At 42.5% G+C, this 12,667-nt stretch overlaps 1 protein-coding gene across 2 annotated transcripts in view; it reads right to left on the bottom strand.

Annotated features, from left to right (window-relative positions):
- pkd2l1 (polycystic kidney disease 2-like 1) overlaps positions 1–260 on the bottom strand; it is a 61,455-nt gene extending 61,195 nt beyond the window's left edge. For both annotated transcript variants that reach the window (XM_063071154.1, XM_063071153.1), the window contains exon 1: positions 232–260. In XM_063071154.1, the coding sequence (XP_062927224.1) occupies positions 232–247 (16 nt within the window). In that variant the 5' untranslated portion in view covers positions 248–260. The remainder of the gene's footprint in view (positions 1–231) is intronic.
- Positions 261–12,667: the final 12,407 nt, after the last annotated feature.

Below are 12,667 nucleotides of genomic sequence, written 5' to 3' on the forward strand. Positions count from 1 at the left end.
GGAGCCTGAGGTCCCACACCACCAGGTTCAGGAACAATATTACATTGCAATCATCAGGGTCCTGAACCAGCATAGATAACTTCACTCACCTCAGCACTAGACTGACTCCACAAACTATGGATTCCTTTTCAAGCATTCTACAACTCAGTATTATTTATTTACTTTTGGTTTATTAGTTGCATAATTTATCTTCTTTTTTACATTCGTTGTTTGTCAGTCTTTGTTACTTACGGTATAGTTTTTCCATAATTTCCGTTGTATTTCTTTGCTTTCCTGTAATTGCCAACAAGAAAACAAATCTCAAGGTAACATATACTTGAGTAGTAGATTTACTTTGAACTTGGAAATTTAAGATATTTTCTGAGCTGGAACTCAACATTACAATTTAAGTTTCCCCAGCTTTGATATGGTTTTAGATGACTTACAACAATATTTTGACTTGTGATTAGGAGCTTGGTAATACCCCGTCATTGTCACAATTCAAGTAAATTGAGGTTTTAATCATAGACACAGAATTAAACAGCAGAGGAACAGTACCTATGGCCCAATTTGTTAAGGTCCATCAAGTTTCCAACCTGGGGCAGCCCAATTTGCCTGCATTTGGCTCCATTCCCTTAAAACAACCCTATCCATGCACCTGTCCAAACTTCTTTTACTTGTTGTAATTGTACCCTCCTCTATCACTTCCTCCAGTAGCTCGTTCCTTATGTCACAACACTCTGTGTAAAAAACTTGCTTCTGTTTCCCTTTCAATCCTCCTCTTACTTTAAACCTATGCCATGTAATTTTAGACTCTCTGACTCTGGAAAAATGACTGTGACTCTTCATCTTATCCCTGCCTCATGATTTTATTTACTATCCACACCAGTCTCCTTTGCTTCAGGGAGAAAATCACCAGCCTATGTAGTCTCTTATTATAACTCAATGTCTCCATTATCATCTCTGTGAATCTTTTCTGTGCTCTCTCCAGATAAATGATACCCTTCATATAGCTAGGTGATCAGAATTGCATACAGTACTCCAAGTGTGGTCTCACCAAATTCTTGTACAGTTGTAACATGACATCCTAACTCTTGTAGACAATGGCCTAACCACTGAATTCAAGTGTCCCACATGCCTTCTTCATCACCCTGTGTATCTCTGTTGCCTCTTTCAGGGAACTAAATACTTGTATCCTTAGGTCTCTCAGTTCTACACACTCTCTAGGGCCCCGCCATTTACTGTGAAAGTTCTGCCCCAGTTTAATTTACCAAATCCTAGAAAACTGTCATGAAAAGCAGACCTGAAAGAACTTTGGCTTTAAATTTAAGCCACACATAGAATAATCAAGGTATTTTTTACTGTTAAATCTTTGTGATACAAAGAAGAGAATGATCAAAATTTAATCCTCAAAGAACTTTTCACTGAGTGTAAAGGGACTGGCAGTAACAATATTATTACACAGAACTTCCTTCCCTATTGAATAGACCAATGCTCATAAATGTTGAACAATGTAACATGAGCAAACATAATCCTGCTTCCCATTAAAAAAAATCATCCAAAATGGGATTTAAGTCATCTGTGACTTTTCCTTGTGATCTGCTATGACTGCAGAATGCGTCAAAGAGATGTCAATTATAGAAAATTCCTACAATTGAGATTAATGACTTAGTTAATTAGTGGAGAATCTTTGAAGCCTAACAGAAATTTCTCAGAAACTGCTTGAGAACCTTAATCCACAGGCAAAAAAAATTAAAAGATCCACACTAACTCCCTTTAATCAATCAAGCAAGAAAGAAGCACCACGTAAAACATTATCTTGTATTTCTTCATTCACCCGAGGAACCATCACCCTTAAAAATACAATAATCCTTTCCAGAATGATCTTCTTATCAGACGCACCTTCTGCGTTGATACGTCAGACAGTCACCATTTCTATTTTTCTTCAAACCTATAAAGAGCCTGAGTGGCATGAGCTTCACAGTTCCCAAATATTTGTTACTGCCTCTGATTCATGATTCACCAGCTCAGCGTCTTCCATTAAAATACAAAATGCTCAGCACTAAATGTTAAATGATTACATGTGTCTGTCAGAGATAGTGAACTAACTGTGCTGCAGAAGGGCCAAGGTACAAATGAGCCATTCAGAATGATTAGTGATCGGAAGCACATTATATCATTATTCACCCTGCCCAAAACCACGACAGGATATTTTAAAACATAACCAGAAGGTCTGCTTCCATATCACCTTTTTCCAAGTATCCATTAATTCAACAGCAAATTAGAATGGACATTGTTACTTGGAATAAAGCACAAACAATTCTGCTGCTTATGTTGGTTATATAGAAACCCATGACCTCAGGGTCAGTTTGGGTATAAAACCAAAAATGCAATCTGAAGCCAAGATTAATTATAGTGAATGGGTTATCAAATAGAAAACTCCAAAAGAGACAAACAGATGTTGCGTACTTGCAGAAGCTAAGCAAACAGGATAAATAATAAGACAACTGCTCTGGCCCGCTGCCAAAACCCTAGGAAGTAAAAGGCTTTTATTGAGAGTGATTATCACAAACCTATACAGGACAATTTGTCTGTAAGTACCAGACAATTGCAATTTTTAGGAACAGATCACTCTGTAAATAATTTTTCCTCTGCCCTTACTTAGATCTTGCCTAGCAGATGAATCAGTCAAACTCTCCAAAGCTCTACTAAACATGAACAGCAGCAACTGTGCAGAGGTTTTTTCCTAATTCCCTGAAATACAGAATAATTTTGTAAAGATAATCACAGGCTTGTTTTTAAGCAGCTGCCTCTTAAATGACAAGCATCTTCCAGTCAGTTACCGTTTTTGCATCTCTCTCTCTCATCTAACCCAATGTGCTCAAACTTTCCTTAAGTCTTCACCTACCCCACACTAAACTCATTTCCCCGAGCATTTCCTCTATCATTCACCGAAGCTTCTCTAACAATTGAGGCCAACCTCTCTCCCAACCACAATCCCTCAAATTCAATGATCCATTCACGACAATTAATCCTGGCTTCATGTTACACTTTTCACCCCCCCCCCCCCCACCAACCAGTCCAGCTGCTTTTACGAGCAGCCTTGTAGACTCAGGAAATATCATTCTTCCTGTAAGATTTGTCATCGCCCCTTAACACCTCAACGTACAGCTAATCTTGTGTTAATCCAAAAATGTAAATCACCACTCCATTTCACTCTCCAAACTCTTGCCATCATTTCCCTAATCTGCCTTCTTCTTTCCTGTAATTCCATGCTTAAAATTGTTGGTCAAATTACTAAATTCACAAAACTAACTAAATTCACAAAATACATCTGTGTGGGTGACTGTGGTAAACCTTATTGTGTTTTGTTCCTCATCTGTCCATAGCCTTTGATGTAGCTGATAGCACAATCACCTTTATTAGTCTAATAGTCATAGTCATACTTTATTGATGCCGGGGGAAAGTGGTTTTCGTTACAGTTGCATCATAAATAATAAATACTGGAGTAATAAAACCATAAATAGTTAAATAGTAATATGTAAATTATGCTAGGAAATAAGTCCAGGACCAGCCTATTGGCTCAGGGTGTCTGACCCTCCAAGGGAGGAGTTGTACAGTTTGATGGCCACAGGCAGGAATGACTTCCTATGACGCTCTGTGTTGCATCTCGGTGGAATGAGTCTCTGGCTGAATGTACTCCTGTGCCCACCCAGTCCATTATGTAGTGGATGGGAGACATTGTCCAAGATGGCATGCAGCTTGGACAGTATCCTCTTTTCAGATACCACCATCAGAGAGTCCAGTTCCATCCCTACAACATCACTGGCCTTACGAATGAGTTTGTTGATTCTGTTGGTGTCTGCTACCCTCAGCCTGCTGCCCCAGCACACAACAGCAAACATGATCGCACTGGCCACCACAGACTCGTAGAACATCCTCAGCACCGTCCGGCAGATGTTAAAGGACCTCAGTCTCCTCAGGAAATAGAGACGGTTCTGACCCTTCTTGTAGACAGCCTCAGTGTTCTTTGACCAGTCCAGTTTATTGTCAACTCATATCCCTAGGTATTTGTAATCCTCCACCATGTCCACACTGACCACCTGGATGGAAACAGAGGTCACCGGTACCTTAGCTCTCCTCAGGTCTACCACCAGCTCCTTAGTCTTTTTCACATTAAGCTGCAGATAATTCTGCTCATACCATGTGACAAAGTTTCCTACCATAGCCCTGTACTCAGCCTCATCTCCCTTGCTGATGCATCCAACTATGGCAGAGTCATCAGAAAACTTCTGAAGATGACAAGACTCTGTGCAGTAGTTGAAGTCCGAGGTGTAAATGGTGAAGAGAAAGGGAGACAAGACAGTCCCCTGTGGAGCCCCAGTGCTGCTGATCACTCTGTCGGACACACAGTGTTGCAAGCACACCTACTGTGGTCTGCCAGTCAGGTATTCAAGAATCCATGACACCAGGAAAGCATCCACCTGCATCGCTGTCAGCTTCTCCCCCAGCAGAGCAGGGTGGATGGTGTTGAACGCACTGGAGAAGTCAAAAAACATGACCATCACAGTGCTCGCTGGCTTGTCCAGGTGGGCGTAGACACGGTTCAGCAGGAAGACGATGGCATCCTCAACTCCTAGTTGGAGCTGGTAGGCGAACTGGAGGGGATCTAAGTGTGGCCTGACCATAGGCCAGAGCAGCTCCAGAACAAGTCTCTCCAGGGTCTTCATGACGTGGGAGGTTGATGCCACCGGTCTGTAGTCATTGAGGCCGCTGGGGCGCGGCGTCTTCAGCACAGGGACGAGGCAGGACGTTTTCCACGGTACAGGAACCCTCCGGAGCCTCAGGCTCAGGTTGAATACATGGCGAAGTACTACACATAGCTGAGGGGCACAGGCTTTGAGCAGCCTGGTACTGACACCATCCGGTCCTGCAGCCTTGCTCGGGTTGAGACGTTTCAGCTGTCTTCTCACCTGTTCAGCTGTGAAGCCCACCGTGGTGGTATCATGTGGGGAAGGAGTATAGTCATGAGAGCAGGGTGGGGGGCTGTGAGGAGGGGTAGGAGGGGAGAGTGGAATATGTGTTGGTTGGGGGACAACAACCGATGGCTCATGTGGGGGATGGGCAGGGGCCACAACGTCAAATCTGTTAAAGAACAGGTTAAGTTCGTTGGCCCTGTCCACACTGCCTTCAGCTCCTCTGTTGCTAGTTTGCCGGAACCCAGTGATGGTCCTCACCCCTCTCCAGACCTCTCTCATGTTGTTCTGCTGGAGTTTCCACTCAAGCTTCCTCCTGTACCTGTCTTTAGCCTCCCTGATCCTGGCTTTCAGGTCCCTCTGTATTGCCCTCAGCTCCTCCCTATTTCCATCTCTTAACGCCCTCTTTTTAGCATTCAGGATGTCCTTAATGTCCTTTGTTACCCATGGCTTGTTATTTGAATAACAAAGGACAGTTCTTGTTGGAACATTGCAGTCCACACAGAAGTTGATGTAATCAGTGATGCACTCTGTGAGGTGATTAATAGAGTTTTACAGCACAGAAACAAGCCCGATCCCTCATCAAGCCCTAATCTCATTTTATACTTCACACATTCCATGAACTCCATTCCTTCCACCCCTCCTCCACTCCTTGGTCAATTTACAGTGGTTTACTAACCTACCAAATCTCACGTCTTTGGATGTGGGAGGAGACTAGAGCTGGAGCATGCAGAAGAGACCCATGCAGTCACAGGGAGAATGTGTAAACTCCACAGAGTCGTCACCTCTGAACCCAGGTTTACTGAAGTTGTGAGGCAATATCTGCTCCATTCTGCTGACCAACAGTTTTCCTCCATTACCTCGTTGTATAGGGCTGTTCTTGCCTTGTTTCATTCTTGATGATCATGGCTGCAGAATCTCCTACAAAGTTTTCCCATAACTTCTTTCCATCTGCAATCCTCAGTAATGTGAGATGAAAATAAGACCTCATGATCCGCATACATGCCAATGACATTCCAAACTATGCCAAGAACACATCTCAATTTCCTGTCTTCTCCTATCATTTTGGATCTCCCCCTCCCCCTCTCAAATCTCTTACTAGCTCTTCTTTCAGTTAGTCCTGACGAAGGGTCTCGGCCCGAAACATCGACTGTACCTCTTCCTAGAGATGCTGCTTGGCCTGCTGCGTTCACCAGCAACTTTTATGTGTGTTGCTTGAAATTCCAACATCTGCAGATTTCCTCATGTTTGCGTTTTTAAATACCCTACACTAGAAACAAAGATCAACAAAGGAGCCAGAATGGGATGTAGAAATCATGTGGTTGAACACAACTTACTTACACAAACAAATGTCCACAAGGAAAACGATATAAACGATTAATTCACGTAAAGTTCTCCTGATGTACAGCTCTGGGTTGTTGGTCAGGTTCTCGGTCAGCTTTGTACCCCACAGACCTGCAGTCATGGAAAGGATCAAAGACACATTCAGTACAGATCTAACAGCAACAAGTACCACAGCCTCAAACAGTACTGCCGGACAGCTAAGGACCCGGCCCAGTATGCAGAAGGAAAGCAGACACGAAAAGGAATTTAGACGGACACATGAACAGTCGGGGAATATGGAGACACAGACCATGGTCAGGCAGATGGGATTAGCTAGACTGACATTGTTGTCAGCGCAGATGTGGTGGGCTGAAATACCTGTTCCTGTGCTTTGCTGTATACTCCTGTTCGATACATACTTATCTGTGGCTTTAAGCTTCAAAGTGATCACGTGGCTTGAAATAGTAATTCATTCTTCAAAGATCAGGGATGAAGGATCAACTGTATTTGCCATATACATTTACACATGGTAGGAATTTGCATTGGCCAACGTGCAACATAGAACCAAAAACAACATTGAACAGTTATAAAGAGTAAATAATAATATAAAAATAAAGTTAGAGGTTAAAGTATGTATATGGAGTAAACATATATAAGTACATAAATACCATCATGTATTTACAATGTAAACAGCATTATTAAAACTGGTTAAAGTGTCTACAATGCTGTGCAGTGACTGGGTAAATAGTTAGGGGTGACAGGGGCAACTGGAATGGTTGCTCGGATTATCTGCCTGGAGATGAAACTTTTAAGATGGTGTGAAGAGTTTGTTTTCGTAGCCCTATTGTGCTTTTCAGACAAAAGCATTAGGAAATCGACATTTCCCAATTAACTTTATGATTTATCAAATGGTATACATCTCATGACTCTTCCCTAGAGGTTTAAGGACAATTCCACCAGCCCACATTCCAGAATCAAAGGAAGAGAACAATGATATATTAATTGTTATCGCTATTCTTCTGCCAAGGATGTGTAGAGTGTTGAAACCGCTTCGCAGAATTAAAGAAACTTTAAAAATTGGAAGTGCACAAAAAAACTTTTGCCCCTAACACTAGTCCAAGCCTTGAGTGTCATTGGCTTCTGGGCACCCTGTAATTATTTTGGAATTCATAGTTGTAATGATCACAAGACTCTTTGCACTCATTTGTCATTTCTGTGTAAAATTGACGGCATATCCTAGTGCTCACATACAAAAAGAGAAGAACAACAAGAAAGTGTAAGGAATTCATTGTCTCGCATTTAGTATCAATATTATCATTCTACTATCACAATAATATGCAGAAATGTCAAAATCTCACTCAATTTTTTGCAATAATTACCACATCATGTAAAGAAAAAGACTCCTATTCTTTGTTGCTTAAGTACCTAGTTCCTTATACTAAGACCATGGCCCCAGTAGCTCAAGCCTGTCTAACCATGGGAAGCAGCCTCTCAACATCTATCCTGATAATTTTAATCATTGCACTAAAATCAGTTGAAACTTAAGGAAATAAAATTTCTCTTTCTAAGACAATTTTCTCACCTAGAAAGAGTCTGACAACCTATATTTAATTTATTCGTTTGTTATGGAAGGACACATATGAAATGTTGATTGGAGATCAAATTTTACCAAGAAATCAGGTTTAATTCTTCTGTTCCTCTTCAATGTATCATGTATTGTTTTCACCACAGAAAGCAGATAAGGCCTTCGTCGTATGAATTAACTTGCACCTCTGATGGTACAGTATCCCTTCAGCATTCCACTGAGGCTCAGTCTAGATGGTACAGTACTCATTCAGTATTCCACTGAGGCTCAGTCTAGATTGTACAGTACTCATTCAGTATTCCACTGGGGCTCAGTCTAGATTGTACAGTACTCATTCAGTATTCCACTGGGGCTCAGTCTAGATGGTACAGTACCCCTTCAGTATTCCACTATGAGCTCAATCTAGATTTTTATTTTCATGTCTGTAGACAGACCATAAGACATAGCAGAATTAGGCCATTCAGCCCATTGAGTCTGCTCTGCTATTCCATCATGGCTGATCCCGGATCCCACTCAACCCCATACTCCTGACTTCTCACCATATCCTTTGATGTCCTGACTGATCAGGAAACTATCAACTTCCGCCTTAAATATACCTACGGGAATTGGCCTCTAGCGCAGTCTGTGGCAGAGCATTCCACAGATTCACCACTTCCTGGCAAGAAAAATTCCTCCTTACCTCCATTCTAAAAGGTCACCCTTCAATTTTGCAGCTGTGTCCTCAAATTCTGGATGCCCCACCTTAGAAAGCATCCTCTCCACATCCACCCTATCTAGTCCTTTCAACATTTGGTGGATTTCAATGAGATCTCTCTGGATTCTTCTAAATTCCAGTGAGTACAGGTGAAAAGCTGTCAAAGCTCCTCATATGTTAATCCCCTCATTCCTGGAATCATCCTCTTGAACCTCCTCTGGACTCTCCCAATGACAACACATCCTTTCTTAACATCATCTGCAAATTTTGCCACAAAGCCATCAATTCCATTATCTGAATCATTGACAAACAATATGAAAAGCAGCGGTCCCAATACTGACCCCTAAGGAACACTACTAGTCACTGGCAGCCAACCAGAAAAAGCTCTTTTTATTCCCATTCATCTGCCTCCTGCGTGTCAGACATTCCGCTATCCATGCCAATATATTTCCTGTAACGTCATGGGATTTTATTTTATTAAGCAGCCTCATATGCCTTCATATGCCTTCTGAAAATCCAAATAAATGACATCCACTACTTCTCCTTTGACCACCCTGTTTGTTACTTCCTCGAAGAACTCTAACAGATTTGTCAGGCAAGATTTCCTTTTACAGAAACCATGCTGACTTTCACATGTTTTATCCAAGTGCCCTGAAATCTTATCCTTAATAATAGACTCCAACACTTTCCCAGCCACTGAGGCTAGGCCAACTGGGCCTATAATTTTCTTTCTAATCTAATCTCAATTAGATGTGTCAAATCAGTGCAGAAAATGGAACTGACAACTGCAGATTGGAAAGTTGCTGGATGCTCTACAGATAGATTGCAAAGGGTTGTTTGCACCATCAGAACATGCAAGGCTGGAAACTTGCATGGAAATCCCAGCCTTGCATGTTCTGAGAGTAGGCTTCTCAAAATATGGAGGAAAAAAAAAACATACATTCCCTAGCTACCCAGGAGATCCAACTGCTCACTTTTTAAACCAGACTCCTCACTGAAGGTGTATTCTGAAAATAATATACTGTATGGATAACCATTGAAGAGAGACCACCCTGAAATTATACACAGCAACACACAAAATGCTGGAGGAACTCAGCAGCTCAGGTAGTATCTATGGGGGGGTTGAAGCTATTAATTATACATCTATAGACAACATTATGAAATTATACTCGCTGCGCCTGACATTGAGCTAAACTGAACCATTTCATTGCAAAACCTCCAATGCGTTTTACATAATAAATTAGTCCAAACGCGGGTTCCAACACTGTGGATACTAAAACCAGAGACTCACCTGTGATTATCTACACTTTTGCCTTTCAAATGCACATATCACAATTTTATCAACTACTCCAAGTGACTAAATGTCCACTGCTGGAATGTGGCTAGATTGTCCAAAGTAGGTTTTCATTAAGTCATTAAACCATGGTCCGATCTACTCTCTGGGATTGAAATGGCAATACTGCAAAGAAGAGCAGGGGTAGTTAATCCCCATTGTCCTGGTCACTTGCCTCTTACTGCAGATCACGATCTTTATGGGCGCTCACTAAATCCAGACTAAGACTGGGACTGTTCCTTACATGACTGCAGTGGCTTCTCGTTAAAAGTTCCTTATTAGCTGTAAAGAGTTTGGGGCTAGATAAATGTCAGTTTTCCTTTTTCACTATTAGTTAAGTATTTCATTTTAGGGGTGTCATCAGATTTGTATTTACCCCATACTTTTAGCAAAGAAAAACACAATCTTTGGCGAGGAAAAGATATTTTTAATATACAGCAAGTGTGGGCTCACCCTAAAATAGAAATACCAGGAAAAGTGAGTCGGCTAAGTGTTAAGCCCCTTCACATTTTACAACTTATTTTATCCCGGTTTTGTTAAAATCGTTGCAGGCAATTAAAACTATGATAAATCCGGATTCCCTGAAAACCCCAATCGGACATGGCTCCCGTCCCTCGAACTTACTGCGAATTCCGTTAATTAGAGCTGTGCAAAATCCCGAGGAAGGCTGGTTCTTTTCCGGGTACACTGGGGGCTCCTCGCATTGGTAAGGGTTGCTTGGGAAAGAGCTGGGGTTGTAGATAGTCTGCACTTTGAAAGGGGAGTTCGGAGGCGAGCCCTCGTATGCTGCGTTATCCCAGGCGTTCTTATTCGACAAACTTTCCATCTCATGCACCTCCTGGATGGGTAACTTCAGATCGCTGTCCTGACTGGAACTCATGCTGTTGAACTTGGTCTTTAACAAAACCCTGGGGGGGGGGGAGGGTGGTTTATGTGGGTCTCAGCTGTGGGGAGCTGTGGCGAGGCGTCTGCTCAGCGGTTCAGAGTGAAAGGTTGACAGGTGGCGGGCAGTGAGCGGGGCACACACCGATACCACAATGCTGTCCACGCCTCCTTCACCACCCCGCGCAGAGATGACGCCAGGCGGAGGGAGGGAATGGGTCCTGGGAGAATTGGAGCTCCCAGTTGGGAGCGGGCGAATGGGATGCACAGAGAGCCTCGGGAAGAGGCAGCGAGATTAGCGTGTTGTTACATCCCCCTGGGAGGTGGTCGCATCACGCTAATGGACAAGGATCGTTACAGAACCCATTTGCAGTTGGCAACATCTGATTCACATCCCTTGGCTGCGGTGCCCAAGGTCGCAAATCGTTCGAAGGTGTCGAAGGCAGAATATTTTTTAAAAAAGGACGGATTCAGGTTCTAAGCCGTTCTGAATTTGATACGCAGTTCAGATTTGAAGCTGAATTGTAATTTGCCCTTCTGCCTGCATTACCACGCAGTAAATGTCATCTGAATTCTCCAGATGGGACGTGTATCAATTTGGTCATAGATTTTTGACCTACTTCCATCAATAAAATTTAAATTTTTGGCACTTTTCTAACACCACGATACCAAAATAACCAGAACGCGATAGCTAGAGTTTTTCGAGTTTGATGTAATTTTGGAAACTGCCGTGCTGAAGTGCGTACCACGTCTCAAACGCAGGAGCACAGGCAATGACCGAAAACAATCAGAGTTCTGACTAATTAGGCTCCGGGAAAGGGAACGTTGGTTACCAATTGGCACTGACTTAATCGCAGTGGTTGTAGCTGGGGCAGTAACTGCAGTTTTCAAAATCGAGCGTGGCGATGGCCAGTAGTTATAAAACCATAAGACATAGGAGCAGAATCAGGCCATTCGGCCCGTCGAGTCTGCTCCGCTCTTCCATTATGACTGATTTATTATCCCTCTCAACCATATCCTCCTGCCTACTCTCCATAACCTTTGATGTCCTTACTAACCAGGAACCTATCAACCTCCGCTTTAAATATGCCCAATTACAGCAGTGTCCGTGTTGCACCTCCCCTTAATTAAAGAGGTTCTGTATAACCTGAACTTCTCTCACTGCACCAGCTCAGTCCATAGGCCTGCACTTTGGAGATCTTGTTTTCTGGCTGGACTGTTACTACAGTGTAACTACCAAATACATTTCAGTAATTCTATTCTTTTATGTCTATTACAATATAATCCTGGCAGGATAATAATCCTGTTTTTTTCTTAAATTCAGAGCAAATCAATACTCCCTTTCCAGTGCTATATAGAGTTTTTGATTAATAGGGCCACCACTTTATCTGCTACGGCCTGAAAATAATGTCTACTATTCTATAAAGGCTCCATATGAGCAATAAAGGACTTGCATTTATGTAGGACATTTCACAGCTGAAGACATTTCAAAGCATGCTAACTGTCAAGTTATTGTTTTGAAGTGCAGGCCCCCAACTAACCAAGGGCCTTTGTTGTTCAGTCATTAAGTAGAGTCCAGCTCTTCGTGACATAGAAACATAGAAAACCTATAGCACAATACAGGCCCTTCAGCCCACAAAGCTGTGCCAAACACATCCTTACTTTAGAAATTACCTAGGGTTACCAATAGCCCTCTATTTTTCTAAGCACCACGTATCTATCCAGGAGTCTCTTAAAAGACCCTATCGTAACCACATCCACCGTCGTTGCCAGCAGCCCATTCCACATATTCACCACTTTCTGTGTAAAAAACTTACCCCTGACATCTCCTCTGTGCCTACTTCCAAGCACCTTAAAACTGTGTCCTCTCATGTTAGCCATTTCAGCCCTGGGAA

The sequence above is a fragment of the Mobula hypostoma genome, chromosome 19, assembly GCF_963921235.1.
Source record: "Mobula hypostoma chromosome 19, sMobHyp1.1, whole genome shotgun sequence".
Classification (NCBI taxonomy): Eukaryota; Metazoa; Chordata; class Chondrichthyes; order Myliobatiformes; family Myliobatidae; genus Mobula; species Mobula hypostoma.